Source organism: Mirounga angustirostris, unplaced genomic scaffold, assembly GCF_029215605.1.
Source record: "Mirounga angustirostris isolate CCGP_5_RB_7025 unplaced genomic scaffold, mMirAng1.0.hap1 SCAF_1, whole genome shotgun sequence".
Taxonomy (NCBI): domain Eukaryota; kingdom Metazoa; phylum Chordata; class Mammalia; order Carnivora; family Phocidae; genus Mirounga; species Mirounga angustirostris.
The window spans coordinates 127,917,656-127,935,694 of NW_026991709.1; the positions used below are offsets into that span (position 1 = coordinate 127,917,656).

Sequence of the window (18,039 nt, forward strand, 5' to 3'; positions counted from 1 at the left end):
AACAAACAATTGTAAATATCTATGCCCCTAACATGGGAGCAGCCAATTATATAAGGCAATTAATAACAAAAGCAAAGAAACACATCGACAACAATACAATAATAGTGGGGGACTTTAACACCCCCCTCACTGAAATGGACAGATCGTCTAAGCAAAAGATCAACAAGGATATAAAGACTTTAAATGACACACTGGACCAAATGGACTTCACAGACCTATTCAGAGCATTCCATCCCAAAGCAACGGAATACACATTCTTCTCTAGTGCCCATGGAACATTCTCCAGAATAGATCACATCCTAGGTCATAAATCAGGTCTCAACCGGTAACAAAAGATTGGGATCATTCCTTGCCTATTTTCAGACCACAATGCTTTGAACCTAGAACTCAATCACAAGAGGAAAGTCGGGAAGAACTCAAATACATGGAGGCTAAAGAGCATCCTACTGAAGAATGAATGGGCCAACCAGGAAATTAAAGAAGAATTAAAAAAATACATGGAAACCAATGAAAATGAAAACACAACTATTCAAAATCTTTGGGATGCAGCAAAGGCAGTCCTAAGAGGAAAGTATATAGCAATACAAGCCTTTCTCAAGAAACAAGAAAGGTCTCAAGTACACAACCTAACCCTACACCTAAAGGAGCTGGAGAAAGAACAGCAAATAAAGCCTAAACCCAGCAGGAGAAGAGAAATAAGAAGGATCAGAGCAGAAATCAATGAAATAGAAACTAAAAGAACAGTAGAACAGATCAATGAAACTAGGAGCTGGTTCTTTGAAAGAATTAACAAGATTGATAAACCCCTGGCCAGACTTATCAAAAAGAAAAGAGAAATGACCCAAATCAACAAAATCATGAATGAAAGAGGAGCGATCACAACCAACACCAAAGAAATACAAACAATTATAAGAACATATTATGAGCAACTCTATGCCAGCAAATTAGATAACCTGGAAGAAATGGATGCATTCCTAGAGATGTATCAACTACCAAAACTGAACCAGGAAGAAATAGAAAGCCTGAACAGACCTATAACTACTAAGGAAATTGAAGCAGTCATCAAAAATCTCCCAACAAACAAAAGCCCAGGGCCAGATGGCTTCCCAGGGGAACTTTACCAAACATTTAAAGAAGAATTAATACCTATTCTTCTGAAACTGTTCCAAAAAATAGAAATGGAAGGAAAACTTCCAAACTTATTTTATGAGGCCAGCATTACCTTGATCCCAAAAGCAGACAAGGACCCCATCAAAAAGGAGAATTACAGACCAATATCCCTGGTGAACATGGATGCAAAAATTCTCACCAAAATACTAGCCAATAGGATCCAACAGTACATTAAAAGGATTATTCACCACGACCAAGTGGGATTTATCCCTGGGCTGCAAGGTTGGTTCAACATCCACAAATCAATCAATGTGATACAATACATTAACAAAAGAAAGAACAAGAATCATATAATCCTCTCAATAGATGCAGAAAAAGCTTTTGACAAAGTACAGCATCCTTTCTTGATCAAAACTCTTCAGAGTATAGGGATCGAGGGTACATACCTCAATATCATAAAAGCCATCTTTAAAAATCCTACAGCGAATATCATTCTCAATGGGGAAAAACTGAGAGCTTTCCCCCTAAGGTCAGGAACGCGGCAGGGATGTCCATTCTCACCACTGCTATTCAACATAGTATTGGAAGTCCTAGCCACAGCAATCAGACAACAAAAAGAAATAAAAGGCATCCAAATCGGCAAAGAAGAAGTCAAACTCTCACTCCTTGCAGATGATATGATACTTTATGTGGAAAACCCCAAAGACTCCACCCCAAAACTGCTAGAACTCATACAGGAATTCAATCAAGTGGCAGGATATAAAATCAATGCACAGAAATCAGTGGCATTCCTATACACCAACAACAAGACAGAAGAAAGAGAAATTAAGGAGTCGATCCCATTTACAATTGCACCCAAAACCATAAGATACCTAGGAATAAATCTAACCAAAGAGACAAAGGATCTGTACTCAGAAAACTATAAAATACTCATGAAAGAAATTGAGGATGACACAAAGAAATGGAAAAACGTTCCATGCTCATGGATTGGAAGAAAAAATATTGTGAAGATGTCAATGCTACCTAGAGCAATCTACACATTCAATGCAATCCCCATCAAAATACCATCCACTTTTTTCAAAGAAATGGAACAAATAATCCTAAAATTTGTATGGAACCAGAAAAGATCCCGCATAGCCAGAGGAATGTTGAAAAAGAAAAACAAAGCCGGCGGCATCACAATTCCGGACTTCCAGCTCTATTACAAAGCTGTCATCATCAAGACAGCGTGGTACTGGCACAAAAACAGACACATAGATCAATGGAACAGAATAGAGAGCCCAGAAATGGACCCTCAACTCTATGGACAACTCATCTTTGACAAAGCAGGGAAGAATGTCTGATGGAACAAAGACAGTCTCTTCAACAAATGGTGTTGGGAAAATTGGATAGCCACATGCAGAAGAATGAAACTGGACCATTTCCTTACACCACACACAAAAATAGACTCCAAATGGTTGAAAGACCTCAATGTGAGACAGGAGTCCATCAAAATCCTAAAGGAGAACACAGGCAGCAACCTCTTTGACCTCAGCCGAAGCAACTTCTTCCTAGAAACATCGCCAAAGGCAAGGGAAGCAAGGGCAAAAATGAACTTTTGGGACTTTATCAAGATAAAAAGCTTTTGCAAAGCAAAGGAAACAGTCAACAAAACCAAAAGACAACCGACAGAATGGGAGAAGATATTTGCAAATGACATATCAAATAAAGGGCTAATATCCAAAATCTATAAAGAACTCATCAAACTCAACACCCAAAGAACAAAGAATCCAATCAAGAAATGGGCAGAAGACATGAACAGACATTTTTCCAAAGAAGACATCCAAATGGCCAACAGACACATGAAAAAGTGCTCAATATCGCTCGGCATCAGGGAAATCCAAATCAAAACCTCAATGAGATACCACCTCACACCAGTCAGAATGGCTAAAATTAACAAGTCAGGAAACGACAGATGTTGGCGGGGATGCGGAGAAAGGGGAACCCTCCTCCACTGTTGGTGGGAATGCAAGCTGGAGCAGCCACTCTGGAAAACAGTATGGAGGTTCCTCAAAAAGTTGAAAATAGAGCTACCATATGATCCAGCAATTGCACTACTGGGTATTTACCCCAAAGATACAAAAGTAGGGATCCGAAAGGGTACGTGCACCCCGATGTTTATAGCCGCAATGTCCACAATAGCCAAACTGTGGAAAGAGCCCAGATGTCCATCGACAGATGAATGGATAAAGAAGAAGTGGTATATATATACAATGGAATATTATGCAGCCATCAAAAGGAATGAGATTTTGCCATTTGCAACGACGTGGATGGAACTGGAGGGTATTATGTTGAGCGAAATAAGTCAAACAGAGAAAGACGTGTATCATATGATCTCACTGATATGAGAAATTCTTAATCGCAGGAAACAAACTGAGGGTTGCTGGAGTGGGGGTGGGGTGGGAGGGATGGGGTGACTGGGTGATAGACACTGGGGAGGGTATGTGCTCTGGTAGGCGCTGTGAATTGTGCAAGACTGTTGAATCTCAGATCTGTACCTCTGAAACAAATAATGCAATATATGTTAAGAAAAAAAAAAGAAGAAGAAGGTAGCAGGAGGGGAAGAATGAAGCGGGGGAAATCGGAGGGGTAGACGAACCATGAGAGATGATGGACTCTGAAAAACAAACTGAGGGTTCTAGAGGGGAGGGGGATGGGAGGATGGGTTACCCTGTTGGTGGATATTGAGGAGGGCACATTCTGCATGGAGCACTGGGTGTTATGCACAAACAATGAATCATGGAACACTACATCTATAACTAATGATGTAATGTATGGGGATTAACATAAGAATAAAAAATATATATATAATGACTGCTAGGTTAACCAGAAGAATTTCTAATTAGTTTCCACTACTTTTTCTGGCCTCCCAAAGTAGTTATTGATGAAGCTGTTACTGGGAGGGCCATTCCCATCAGTGAATGGATGGGTTTATACCTCCAGGTAAAGAAGTTCTGTTTCATCTCCCCGGAGACAAATATAGCAATTGGTCTGTCCAGTGATAGAAATGGAATGAGAAGAAAGGTTCAATTACTTGGGTAATAAGGCTGATAAGATAGGTCAGTGGCCCTGCTTACCATTGTCAAAATCTCAGCTCTCTGCTTGTCCATCTTGCAAATGTGTGCCTGGCTCCATCCAGATGAAAAGAATAGGGTGTCTTCCTGGCTAACTCATACAACCAAGTCCTATCTCTCAGGAAATGTTCTATTCAAAAGTCTGTCTATAATAATTATTGTTTAGAAGAGGAGAAATGAGTCTCTTTGACAAATAGAGTTTCACCAGTAGCAATTTTAGGCTAACAACATAGTCCAAACTCTTGGTTTTCTCATTTTATCTAGGAAATTCCAAAGTCTTATTTTCACACTATCTAAGTAAGCATCATAACTCAGTGAGTCACAGATTGACCATGAATGGCCAAGTCTATGGAGGAAGGCTAAGTGACATAGAGACCTTTTCACACATACATACACACAAGAAGATGAAATTTCAAAAAATAAGTATTGAATTTGCCTGAATTTGGCTGGAGTAAGTCCACACAAGCCTCCAGTCAGAAGCTAATTCCTAAATGAGGACTCAAGATCCAGACCTGGGTCAGACATGATAGTTTCCCAAAAGAGTCATGAGTGAGAGGATCCCAAGGATTAGGTAGACCCTAAAGAGTCCTGAACATCAAAGGTTGTATTCAGAGAATAAGCTAGACACCCAAGCAAATCAAAGAAACATTACAGACACTAGAACAGAGCAAGGACAAAGATCAACGGTAGTGATGAGGCGAGAGGATCCAGAGCAATTTTTGTGAATCTGACTGGAATGCCTGAGTTTGTTTTATATTGTCTTACGGATAGATGGTAAATCCGATCTAAATACCCAGAATTGGTTTGGATATGTCAGCAGCAAAACTGTTTTCTGATGATCATTTCATGTGATTGATTAGGAGTGGCTCATTTCTGCATGCTTTTAGGGTCTGTTTTGTTCCCTTGTTTTAAAACTTCAAGGGTTGAACACCTAGGATGGTTGCATAGGCAATAATTAAACAAGAGTAGCAAGTAAATGAGCTTATGTTGGGAATACACAATAATCAGGTTCCCTGGCTGTGCCAAGACTTCCTCCTGGCTGTCAGTGAGTCCTCCATTGCCAGCTTGTGGTTTCCAGACCCATTAAGCCACACAAATAGAGTCATCTCTTCTTTTCCGGTCTTCAAGTGCCTTTTCCTCCTCAGGGACCCAGCAGGAGGTTGTCTGTAGGCATCAAATCATAGCAATCAATAAACCACGAGCAGCATGGCTTATTTAGAAACAGAGACACAGGCATTTTGCTGGAAGAAACAGTGATTACTTACCACAGGTCCAGAGAATCATGGTGTTTATTAGAGGTCAAAAATGTGGGATTCAGCATGGCCCAATACTAAACTATCCCTTGGCCCTCAAACTTGTTTTTCTGTGATTCCTGTCTAGGTGAATCGTACACCAAAATACCTAAGCCAGAAGTTTGGGAACAATTCTAATTTTTTCTTCCTCCTTTTCGTCTCTCTCGACCCCAACATCTACTTAGAGATTGAGACCTATAGTTGCCATTTCCTTACTATCTACATGATCTTCCCAATTTCACAGGTTAAGTTCAGGCCCTCATTGGACTTCTGTTTCTCCCTTTTGTTCATTCTCCACTTGGCAGCCAGAGTGATCTCTCTATATTGCCTGCAGAGGACTAATCCAACCAAGGAATTCTATAGAGTATTCTGCCACTTGATAAATACTGGGGTGAAATGACTTCATAAAAACAGTGAAATAGCACCCTATTCCAATGGTCATGTAATCAGTGCCCAGAGTATCTGCACATGAAACATAGTAGATATTCAGTAAATATTCATTCAATGATGAGTAAATAGGCAGTATGGTATACAGAAGAGCACAGACTCCCCCAAGAGACCAAGGTTCAAATCCCAACTTTACCACTTTCTAACTGAGTAACCTCAAGAAAGTTACCTAACATCCCTGGGCTTCAATTTCTTTCAAAATATTGTTATCAGTACCTACCTAGCAGGTTTGTTGTGAGGATTAAGTGAGATGTGCTTAGAGAACTTGGCAAACAAAAATAACTCAAATGCTAACTGTATTAAAAACAAATAACTTGACAGAACAGAAAACATGTAATTATTAGGCACCACCTATACAGGGTACTTTACAAGGAAAATTGATGATTTGTGACGTCTGACCTCCGGAACTTAAAGCCTACATTGCACATCTCACCCCAGTTCAGTCAGTCAAAGAACATTTACCCCAGGCTCATCACTCAACTGGAATTCAAAAACTTGCCAAAAATCTAACATGGGAATCTAATAGGGAATTTAACACGGGGATACCCCAATGTCAATTTAGTTTGATAACGTCAATACCTATTGGAGTTAGATCTGTATTGGGTAAAAATCAAATGGAAGATTTTAGAATTTGCCTTCCAACTTTGGTGAGTCATTACTATCTAGAATGGAGGCAATGGCACAGGACGCATGATACAATCATTCTTCCCAGAGTTGATCAAGTATGATCCCGCTGGTGGGTGGGAATGACACTAGTGAAGGAGAAGGAATCACTTAATTTTTCAATCGTTTTAAGAGTAGGACAGAAACTTAAGGACATTGAGTCTAATCCTTTCTTTCTCCAGATGATAGCCTTGAGCCCCTGAGAAACAAAGTATCCTGCTTAAAAAGGTAACAGCCATTCTGAGACCAAGAGCACTCATTTCCTGACTCTGTCCAGTACTCCTCCCACTGAGAGCTGTGCTGAGCATTTGTTTCTGTGACTCGGTGAAAAGCAAATCTTTATTCAGAATGTTGAGATTTCCCCCCCAAAGTGCCTCTCTCCCTAGTATCTCTCTAACATGAGATGTAGGTGGGCTTCTATTTCTTTTCATGGCACATATTGTGGATACAGTGTCTCAGACTCTTGAGTCCTGAAACGGCCTTTCTGTCTTACAACTCTGAGGTTATAAAGTTATGACGTTATAGGTTATATAACTAATCTAAATTCTAAATGAAATAGATTATATTCCTAATCTAAAGTCTAAATTCTATATCAGTTCCTACAGATCCTCCAAAACATTAGGAGGGAATTGTTGCTTACCATTTGTGAAAAGTCCTCCAAGATTCTTGTATGAAAGATGCCATTCACATGTTTGTTTCATTCACTCATTCATTTACCCAACTGAGTCCTTAATTTTACACTTTTTCCATATGGGATTAATGTCTGTTTTTATGACTAGACTGTAAGCTTTATGCAAGTAAAAATTAATTCATCTATCTTTACCATTCATTGCTCTATGTATTGCACCTAGCTCATTTCCTGACAGTGTAGATACTCAGTAAAGGTGTGATAATGAACCAAAAAAAATAATAATAAAATAGGAAAAACAAAACCCATAGTCACTTTTTCAATCTCCTATTATCAAATATATCAGATTCATCTGCAATATGCTTCAGGAAATATACAGAGGAGATAAAGATATAGAAAAGAGAGAGACCGGGAGCCAAGAGAGTGCGAAAGAGGTCCTTAGAACTCCTCAAGGAGAACCATACTTCATTATATGTTAAGGATAGTATTCATCATACCCCAACAGCCTACTAGACTGACTTATATTATTGAATATCTGTGCATTGAGTAGAGATTGTGTTCATATTTGCAATTCACATAAGGAAGTTTCCTGAGTCCAACACCCATCAGCCCCTGATTGACTATCAGCTTCTCAGATGGATCTTACACCTGTAAACTTGGTAGAAAAGAGTGGTACAGTTTGAACCAATTCAGAGTGACTTTGATCATGAAGATAGAGCTCTTGTTGAAAGCTTGAGGCATCAGTCACTGTCAAAGCCTGCCTCTTCACTGTGCCCACACAACCACGGGAGCTTCAATCTTCCTAAAGAGTAGCGAGGTGTGAAGTTAAAGAGGTTTGGACAAGCATTTGGGAGCCTCTGAAGCTTATCTGAACTAACCAAGCCTCCCAAAGCCATAAATCTCCAATGAAAGCTTCCAAGAGTGACATACTTCGTTGTGGAATGTCTCAGGGATTGGCTGCAGTCCAGAAAAGGAGATGTGTGAGCTGCAAGATAAAGCCGACGTGCACATCACCCTTCCCTCCTGGGAATCTCTCAGTCCAACTCTCATGAGGGTAACCTTTGAGAATGTTGCTTGCCTGCTTAGAGCAGTGCTGCATTGCATGATCATTAAGGAGTCAGGATGGCTCTTGAATGTTACTTTCTGTTTGTGGTCAGGTTTCTCATTGGATTGAAAAAGACAGTGTGAGCCAGGATGTAAATATAACTATTGCCACTGTCATCCCAGACTCCTGGATTTTCTGTCTATTGCTTCTCAAAGTGTCCAGAGGCCACGTGCATGGAAACTGGCAACATGCTTGTTTCGAAGGCAGATTCTTGGGACTCTCCCCAGAAAACTGAATCAGAATCTCTGATAGGGCCTGGGAATCTGAAATTTAACAAGCTTTCCTTAGGCATACTAAATCCTTAGGCATAACATTTTCTTATCACTGTTCCTTTAATGCAAGCCAGTCACTTTGCAGAAGACGACTGAGGCCCAGAGAGGTAGAATGACCTGCTTAATGTCTCCTAGCTGGTTAGCATCAGAGGCCACGCCAGGACCCACCTCTGTGCTTTCCCAAATCTGTCCTTTTTCACCACCACATCTCCGTCATCATATCCTGGAGCATTCATCATGGCATAGCACAAGTTCCTGCAGGGAAGTGCTCTGAGATGCTTGCAGTGTCTCTGGAGCATGTAACATGAGGGAGACAAGAGACTCAACTGGGCAGATTACATTCCAGTCCCGTGCAGGCTCAAGGGTAAACAAGAGGATGGAGAAAGTAGCTCTGTGTCCTCCAGTTGTCCCTGCAGGCACCCAGAGTGCTCTTCTGCTCTATCTGTCCTTACTTTATGCTCAGAAGAGGATCTGCTTTTAGCCATTTATCCTTCTATATAAATAAATTAAAGAGCTCTTATACTTGCATATGCCGCTTGGCAGGTGCTATTTTCTTATTTGCCCTTAGAAGCCTTCCTGACTGTCCATGGTGACAATCCTTGGCACAACCCCCCAGTTTTGACATGTCCACTGTATTATCTATTTGCAAGTGCATCTCCTGTGCTAAATTGTCAGCATCTTGAGGGTAGGAGATAGTCTTTCATCTCTTTATACCCATTGCCAGCATAATCTCTCGTCCATGGTAGGTGATAAATAATATATATGTGTCAAATAAATTCTTGCAAAAACCTAGTGAATAGAGAGGACTTATCATCCCTACCTTACAGATGAATAGACTAGGTAGGAAAAGGCAAAGTGATTTGGGGATGATTACACAGCTGTCCAGGGAGAGGGAAGAGATTTGAATCAAATTATGAATGACTCCAAGCGTGCTGCCATTTCTCCCCTTATTAAACCACTAGCATGTTACCCCCAAGGTCAAGGTATTCCCTCCCCTGGGGGTCACTACATCTTCAACCAGCTCTCTAGTTTTGGAAAAGGCAGTTTGGCCTGATTACTAGAAATGTAGTGAGACAAATGCAAAGTATAAATTGAGAGCAGATTTGGAAGAAAAAGCAGCAGTTGACAGCAAGAGAGTCGAGAACCAAAAAAGCAGATTGAGTTAAATGGCACTGACCCGAGTCTACAAGGGGAATTCATGCTTTGGGATCTTCCTCCCACTAAGCACCTGGTCTAAATTTCAGGATTAGAGGAAGCTGCATCATTCTGGACATATAGTACTGAAAAGGAACAGAGTACTCCCCCACTGTATCTAGACTTCATGTCCCAGATGCTCTGTTCCTCTTGAGGTGGGGATCAGTGAGTGAGGGCAGGCCAGGCAGGGAAAACAGATGGTGGATGACTATGCACAGCCTCATTTATAGGGTCCACACTGGAATTAAAACATGCCGGCATACCCAATATTTAGTATAGATTTTTTTTTTAAAGACGGGTGCTAGGACCTACATTTTACAAGGTCTTGCTTCATCAACTAAGGCAAGACCTCTGACCTCGCTCCCCTCTACTTTAAAGTTCACTCTTCAATTATTTCTTTGAAAATTTCAAGCAGGTTCTTGCATCCCTCACCCACAAGTCATTTCAGCTACCTCACGGCATGGGCCATGCCCTCCACCCTCCTTTTGTGCATTTTCTCCTGCTTCTGCTACCCCTGAAGCCAGCTGAAGGCCCTTCTCCACTTTCACTGGATCAGAAGCATTAACCCCAAGCCAAGGCACATCATATTCCATGGATCCCAGAGATTCCAGCACCATTTTCTCTCTGCTGCTGTTGCTGCTCCCATTATCCCTCCTCCCCCAGCCCCCAAGCAATACCTCCCCAGCGTGGAGGTGCACCTGAGTCCCTGTGACTGCATTCTGGTACTCTCAGTGCATCAGAACCACTCTCTCTGTTCTCTTGGCCTACATGGACCCTGCTATTTTGTGAAAACTGCTCTTTCAGGCTACCTTTTTACTGAAAGCCCCCTCCCTGGGAGAACTCAGACATGAATCCTCAGGGGCAAAGCCTGTGGAAAAACCTGAGTGATTGTCACCAGACTCTACTTAGCCTTGCCCCACTCCTGTAAAATCCAATTCTTTGTTCCTGGACCCATCTCTCTCTCCTCACCTTAGATTGAGTCCCTCAGATTGAGAGACCCAGCCTACTCCCTCCTCACCTTAGATTGAGTCCCTCAGAAGATACTTGGACTGTCATACAGACAAATTTCCACTAGTCCTGCCCACCATTCCAGCAAAGGTGGCTCCTAGAGATGGACATGGTTGAGGCCTCTCCCCTCCATCTAGATCCTACATATAACCATCCAACTGGATCCAGCTTCAGGCTCTGCTCTGCTGTGAAGCTCTCTGTCTTTACTCCATGTAGCACTCTGCCCTGCCAAACTCAGAAGTCCAAATCAGAGTATTCATGTCACAATGGAGGAACTACTTTTAACTCTTATCCTAACAGCTGGGTCAGTCAGATAGTTATTGCCAGATCTGCAGTGAGCAATCAAAATAAAGTGATTAAAAGATAACCAAGGGAGCTTGGATCCTCTCCCCATGGACATACCCAGCCAAGGTCTGCCTGTGCAAGTCACAACCATCAAATAAACAAATATATATTTGATATTCTTTTTGTAGATATTTAGAGTGCTATATAAACCACTAAACCAATTTTGTGTTAAGGGTTGTCATTGCATTTTTACAAAAAAGAAGTCAACCCAAATACTAAATTATGGGTGAAATTCTCACAAATCCCTAATCATGGCTGTCTTGAAATATGATTGCATGTATTTGCCTAAAAGCCCCATAAAATGATAGAATATTGCCTGATTTCCTAAAAGTTGCAGTTAGAAAACTGATCTAGACTGAGTGATATGAGAACACAGTCTGGTTTCTACATTGTTAGCGTTTAATCTCGATGGTCTCAATTTAAAATTCGACCTTTAAATGAACCCAGTAAGACCCCTCCTGGGTTAATCATTCTGGGCAATTTTAAAGAGTTCTTATTATCAAAGAGAACATTAAAAATGTATATAAGTGTATTCTTCCCTGAGAGAGGTCAGATATCATGAATTAGTTGATTATTTAAAAAAAGAAAGAAAGAAAGAAAGAAGGAAAGAAAAGAAAAGAAAGGAAAAATAAGCTGTCCATTGGAAAGGCACCCGGCAGAAGTATATTGTGAAGCGATGTGGTATAATGACAAGGGCCCTGGATGTAGAGAAATGAAGCCAGGTTCAGGGTCTCATTCAACTCTTGCTAGCTCTGCACTTGGGAATAAGTCACCTTCAGTTGCTTTATTATATTTTAGGATCATCATCTGTAAAAAATGAACCCGTTTTCTCCCAGGGGCTGGGTGGCTTTTGTGAGGATCACCATGAGACAATGAACAATGGACTTTTAGCTCTCCAAGGTGTATAAAGATACCTAGCAAAAGAGAGCAAAGAGAGTATTGTTGAATTAGCCAGGTATTAATAGTTAAATAAGAATTGTATTGCTTTAATATGATAGTCTCAGACTTTGGAACAGAAGGTTGAAAAAGGAATAAAGATGCAATGTCATGTAACTAGGGAATTCTGGATTGGAAAGGAACTTCACATTCCTTCCAATTCTCGTTCCCCAGACACCCATTTTATAGATAAGGAAACCAAGGCACAGAGGTTGAGAAGCCTTCCCGAGGTCTCACGGCACTACCCGCAGAGGTCAGACTAGAATTTAGCTCTCCTGCTTCCCAGCCCCTAGCACCTGTGACTACAATCCTTAAATTATGTCCATAATCCCATTTCTGCATTCCTACACCTACAACCACCAAGGCTTATTTTCTGGTTCAGTTGTCTCCTTTAGTAAAAATCAACGAGATGAATGCAATATCTTCCTTTCCCTTTCCAGTGTAGACAGGACCAAACACTCAGAGAACGCCATCAACTTGACTCAGGGAGAGAGACCTTTTTCATTCACTTATCAAATATTTATCTGAGTTTTTACTTGCGCCCAAGAATTGTGCTAAACCCTGATAAAAAATCTGAGTGTTCAGAGGTTTCCTTCAAGTCGTGGATATAGGCCAGTGATGACCATGTAGCTGGAGATGTTAGAGCAGTTATAAATAGATTGCAATGGAAGCTTAAGGGGATGGTATGACTATGGAGCCAGGAGAAACGTGACAGCAAATTCTGCTTCACCTAAACAAATTAAAGGAGACACAAATAAATGGAAAGACATTCCGTGTTCATGTATTGGGAGACTTAATATCATTCAAAATATCCATACTCCTCCAAGTGGTCTACAGATTCAGTGTTCTCTCCATCAAAATCCCAATGGCATTTTTTTTACAGAAATAGAAAAACAATCCTAAAATTCATATGGAACCACAAAATCTCCTTTATTTTAAAGTCAACTGATTATTAACTGATCAACTGTGTCTATAAAATAATTTCACTGCAACACCTAAATTAGTGTTTGATTAAATAACAGTACTGTAGGGGCACCTGGGTGGCTCAGTTGGTTAAGCGACTGCCTTCGGCTCAGGTCATGATCCTGGAGTCCCGGGATCGAGTCCCGCGTCAGGCTCCCTGCTCAGCAGGGAGTCTGCTTCTCCCTCTCCCGCTCCCCCCTCTCGTGCTCTCTCTCTCTCTCTATCTCAAATAAATAAATAAAATCTTTAAAAAATATAACAGTACTGTAGCCTAGCCAAGGTGACACATAAAACTGAACATCACAAAAGGCTAATGAACAGTAAGTTGGCATACCTTTCTTATAATGGGTTCCATGCAAATATAAAATAAGAACAGGGTGGAGTAATGCAAACTCTCAAGACACACCTATCTATGCAATTCACAGACAGAGCTAAAGACCCCAGAGAGCATGCACACACTGCTGTCTGTGCAGCCTCTTGCATGGGTACAGTGAACATTTTCTCTCTGTTGCTTGGTGCGTTCATTGAGCTTCAGGGAATCTTAATAGTTTATAGTTTCAATCACAGAATGGGTTTTTTTACACAGAGCAAATTAAGAAGACCTCGATTCTGAATTTCTGCTTCCATTAAGAGGCAATATGGTATATTTGAAAATATATCAGCTATGGCACCAGACGCCTGGATTCAAATCCATCTTTGTCACTTTCTAGGTGTCCAGTCAAGTCATTTAATCTCTCTAAGCCTGTGAATGGCAATTACCTATGAATGGTAATAATAGTATTGTCGTTTCAAGGTTACTGTAAAGGATTAAAGACCATAAACCAAATGGCAACGGATTCAGAAAAGATGATCAGTTAAGACAAGCTATGAACTTCTTTTAGTTCAAAGATTATCTAATGTTAGCTGAGTGGTCTTGGGAAACTTACTTTACTTCTCCCTGCCTCTTGTTTCCTTATCCACAAAATGAGCATAACAGTAAATTGTTCTGGGGATTAAATGAGTTGATATATATTTTTTTATATATAAAGTAAATATATATATATATAATAAATGCTCAGAACAACATCTGGTACACAGTAAGCACTATATATGGTTTAATTATGATAATTTGCTATTTGTGTGGTAGCTGTGAAATCAGGGATGTGGGAAACCTGGATTTTAGTCGTAGCCCCGCACTGGGTGAACTCATAGAAGCCACTTCACGTCCCTGCCATAATGGCCTTCTCTGTAAAATGAGGGAGTTGTTTGGACCCCCTGTGGAGCTCAGACATGGTAAGACTGCATACTACACTCTGCTGCGAGACGCAGGAACGTGAGAAGACTTCTGGCTCACAGAGAATTTCCAGCTGCTGATCTCTCACAGGTCGGTCAAGGCTTCCTTATTGATTCACACCAAGAACCCTGCCTCGGTCTCAGTTTTTCTACAGGGCAGCCGATCTGTTTACTTTTCACCAAAATGCGTTCCTCTCTCAACCACATCAGAGCTGTCACAAGCCAGCTTCATGGCACAGAGAGATGGAAAAAGTGTTTTTGTTTTTCTGCTTCACTGTGTCTTCCTTCCTTTAAGGTCCCTTCTGAGAAAGGTCAAAGCAGACTTCTGCATCTGCCGTAATGAGAAATGCTAGCCAATCGAAGAAGCAGGGCCCATGTGAGCGACAGGGCCTGCCCCCCCCCGGGGGGGGGGGGGCGGGCAGGATTAGAGTCCTGTCAAACCTGACTCCTCCTCTCCAACCCGTGGAGGGTCCATGGTCACTCTCTCTCTGCCCCTGAGAGATAGCACATTACAAATGTCCTGAATGCTGTGCATGGAGGGGAGAAGGAGGGAAAGTTACTAACTACAGCATGAGGGGATATCTAATAGTGGGCAAAAAAGGAGTAATGTGGTTTTTGCCTAAGATTTCATGACAAGATGAAGTACTCTGTACATCCCCTCTTGCTTTTTCTATATCCCACTAGGACTAGGGAGGCAGGAGGAAAGGGATTCAACCTCTTCTCCAATGCAGAAGTGTTGAAAAGGCTGCTTCCACTTCTTTTCTCTCCTGTGCTTCTGCCCCCTTTGTCTCTTTATCTGCTCCTCAAGGTAGAAGAGTATCTGAGCGTCAGCCTCAGGTGTCTCAGGGCTGTATTTACTACCAGGCAAAGTTAGGAGCCTTAAGGACAGGGTCCTGAGAACCACCCTTCTTTCTTTCTGTGTCCAGTCCCAGGTCATACATGTGTAAAGAGGGAGAGGCAGTAAGGAGAGACTGGCAAACAAAGAGAAAAACCCCTGTTTATTAGTGACTGCAGATCAATGCACAGTGTTCAACAATGTCATATTTACAATGCACACTCTGAGCCATTTTTCCAAGTGGATGAATCATTGATTGGTTCCACCGTCCATTGGAATAAATGAGGAAGAACTTCGTCCTACTTTGAATTAAAAAGGGGGTTCTCGTCATTCCTACCAAATATTGCAGTGCTTAGCATTGCAACCAGAAAGAGCTAAGCCTTTCATTGACGTTATTTTGCAACCTATACAACTCCAACTAATCTTAGCATCTCCAAGTTAGAGGAAAATTCAAAGAACATCCCACCAAATCCTCTATAACATTGTCTACTTGACTTTCTCTACCACATTTTTGGGGCATAGTCCTGCAGTTTCTTCTTAAACATTTCCAACAATGAAACACTCACTCTTACACAAACAGATGACTATTTCTGGACAGGTGTAATTCCTAAGAAATACTTTTTTTTGTTATTTCTTTGTAACTTCCTCACAAAATTTGTTCTCCTCCTTTTGGAGTCAAACAAAGTAAATTGAAATACCTTTTCCTATGACAGCACTTTAAGGACTTAAATGGTTCTCAGACTGGGTTATGTGGTAGCAATCTCAGTGGCTGAGAACGGCAGTGATTTATTTCTTATACATACAAATGTCCATCCTGGGTCACCTGGGGACTCTGCTGCGCATTTCGCTCACTTAGAGACTCAGACTGATGTAACGGATCCTATTAGTAGTTTACTTTTAGCATCTACCAATTGAGTAAACATGTAATGACCAAAAAGCATAAATTGAATGGTTTCAAACTGAATGTTAATTGTAATTCTCCAACTTCCTGGGGACAAAGATTCATTTCAAAATCTAGATAAGATATCTTGAGTTCTACTTCCATGTACTGCAGAAGTTGACACCCTCCCCAGTGTTTCTGTGGGGTTCCATTCCTAGGAGTCATCTGTCCAGCTCTCTTTCCGCAGCCCTGCTCCCTCAGTTTTTAATCCCTACGGGCCATATCACACTGCTGTCCTATCTGCTTGTCCCAAAACATGGACATAGCCCCTCACCTTTATTCTCCGAGTCACAACAAGCAAAATGTTGTTATGGGTGGCAGATTTACTAGAGTATCAAGGATAACAGGAGAGGAGGAAGTAGAGAAGACACATGAGGGGAGAGATATCCAAATGACTTGACCTTGAAATTTAGACCTCACAGTTTCCAAAGTTCCTTACTTGTCTCTCACCTCTTCCTACTCCAGTATCAGGCCCATCTTCAGCCCTCTGATGAATCCTTGCCAAACTTCTTCTCAACCCACAGCCCTGGTTTATGTATCTAGTTGCAAAGGGAAAACTCAGCTTGACATTACTTTATTCAGCAGAGCAGTGGAGCTCCCTTTGTCTTAACCTCCTCCACTTTGATTTATTCTGATACAATCTCCTTCATAACCAAAGGAGTTATTAATATGTTTTCCAAGCAAAAGAATTATCTACCATAGCTTCCACATTGAAAGAGAAAGCAAAAGTTGAGAAATTCGTTTTTCTTCGAGATGCCTTCAAAAAGAGGCGCCTGGGTGGCTCAGTTGGTTAAGTGTTTGCCTCCGTCTCAGGTCATGAACTCTGGGTCTTGGGATTGAGCCCCCACCCCTGTTGGCCTCCCTGCTTAGAGGGGAGTCTGCTTCTCCCTTTCCCTCTGCCCCTCCCCACTGGTCATGCTTGTGCTCTCTCTCTGTCAAATAAATAAATAAAATTTTTTAAAAATTAAAAAATTAAATTTAAAACTTAATAAAAAAAAAAAAACTATAGAAACCAAAGGCATACTACATCCCACATGCCACACTCTAGGATTGTGGCATCTAGACCAGGCATCTCTCATCAGTTCTTCCTCATAAAGTTCACAATGCCGTCAGCTACTGTGGATGCATTCTTGATTTTTTTTTTTATAAGCTACTTCTTTCCTCTTGCAGTGCATAGTGTGGGACTGGGACTCCAATGGCAAACACGACTTCATTGGAGAATTCACCTCGACATTCAAGGAGATGAGAGGAGCGATGGAAGGGAAACAGGTAGGTGGTAAACCACACATGATATTTCACCCAGACACTTCTCTCATGATGCAACCTTAGCACCCACTACACATGGAACGCCTAGAGAAGAGATATCAATATTTGATTAAATGTGACAAGTAGGAAGCGTGGTGGGATTTGAGTACCTAGATTCTACTACTAACCCAACCAAAGCACCCAGTATGACCTTGGAGATGACACTGCACCCGTGTGGTGCGGTTTCTCTATCAGTAAAACAGAGAGGTCAGAGGAGAATATTTCTAATTTCCTTTAGCTGTGTAGCCCTGGATTAAGTGGCTTAACTTCTCTGTGGCTCAATTTTCTCACTTAAAAAATGAAGGTGGTAAGTGTACCTACCTAATAGAACTTTGAGAAGATTAAATGAGATGATCCATGGTAGGCACTGAGCAGAGTGTCTAGCATGTAGCTAGCACTTCCCAAATACCTGCTTATGGTAGTACTATTCTTTCCATGACTTGGTGACATTAATTACACATTCACTGCTTTGGAAAAATTATTGGATTCCTCCAAATATTCATTATGGCCACTAGATTTTAATTTGGCTCCACCATTTCACTCAACGCACTGGATACTGAGACATGGACCCAAACACTAGCACGTAACAGGGGCATATAGGGATTTCATAG

General features: G+C 41.2%; 1 protein-coding gene across 1 annotated transcript in view; it reads left to right on the forward strand.

The window, feature by feature from the left end:
• CPNE4 (copine 4) overlaps window positions 1-18,039 on the forward strand; it is a 175,617-nt gene that overhangs the window by 105,348 nt on the left and 52,230 nt on the right. Inside the window, exon 6 of the mRNA XM_064587888.1 lies at window positions 17,294-17,392. Coding sequence (XP_064443958.1) covers window positions 17,294-17,392 — 99 coding nt within the window. The remainder of the gene's footprint in view (window positions 1-17,293; window positions 17,393-18,039) is intronic.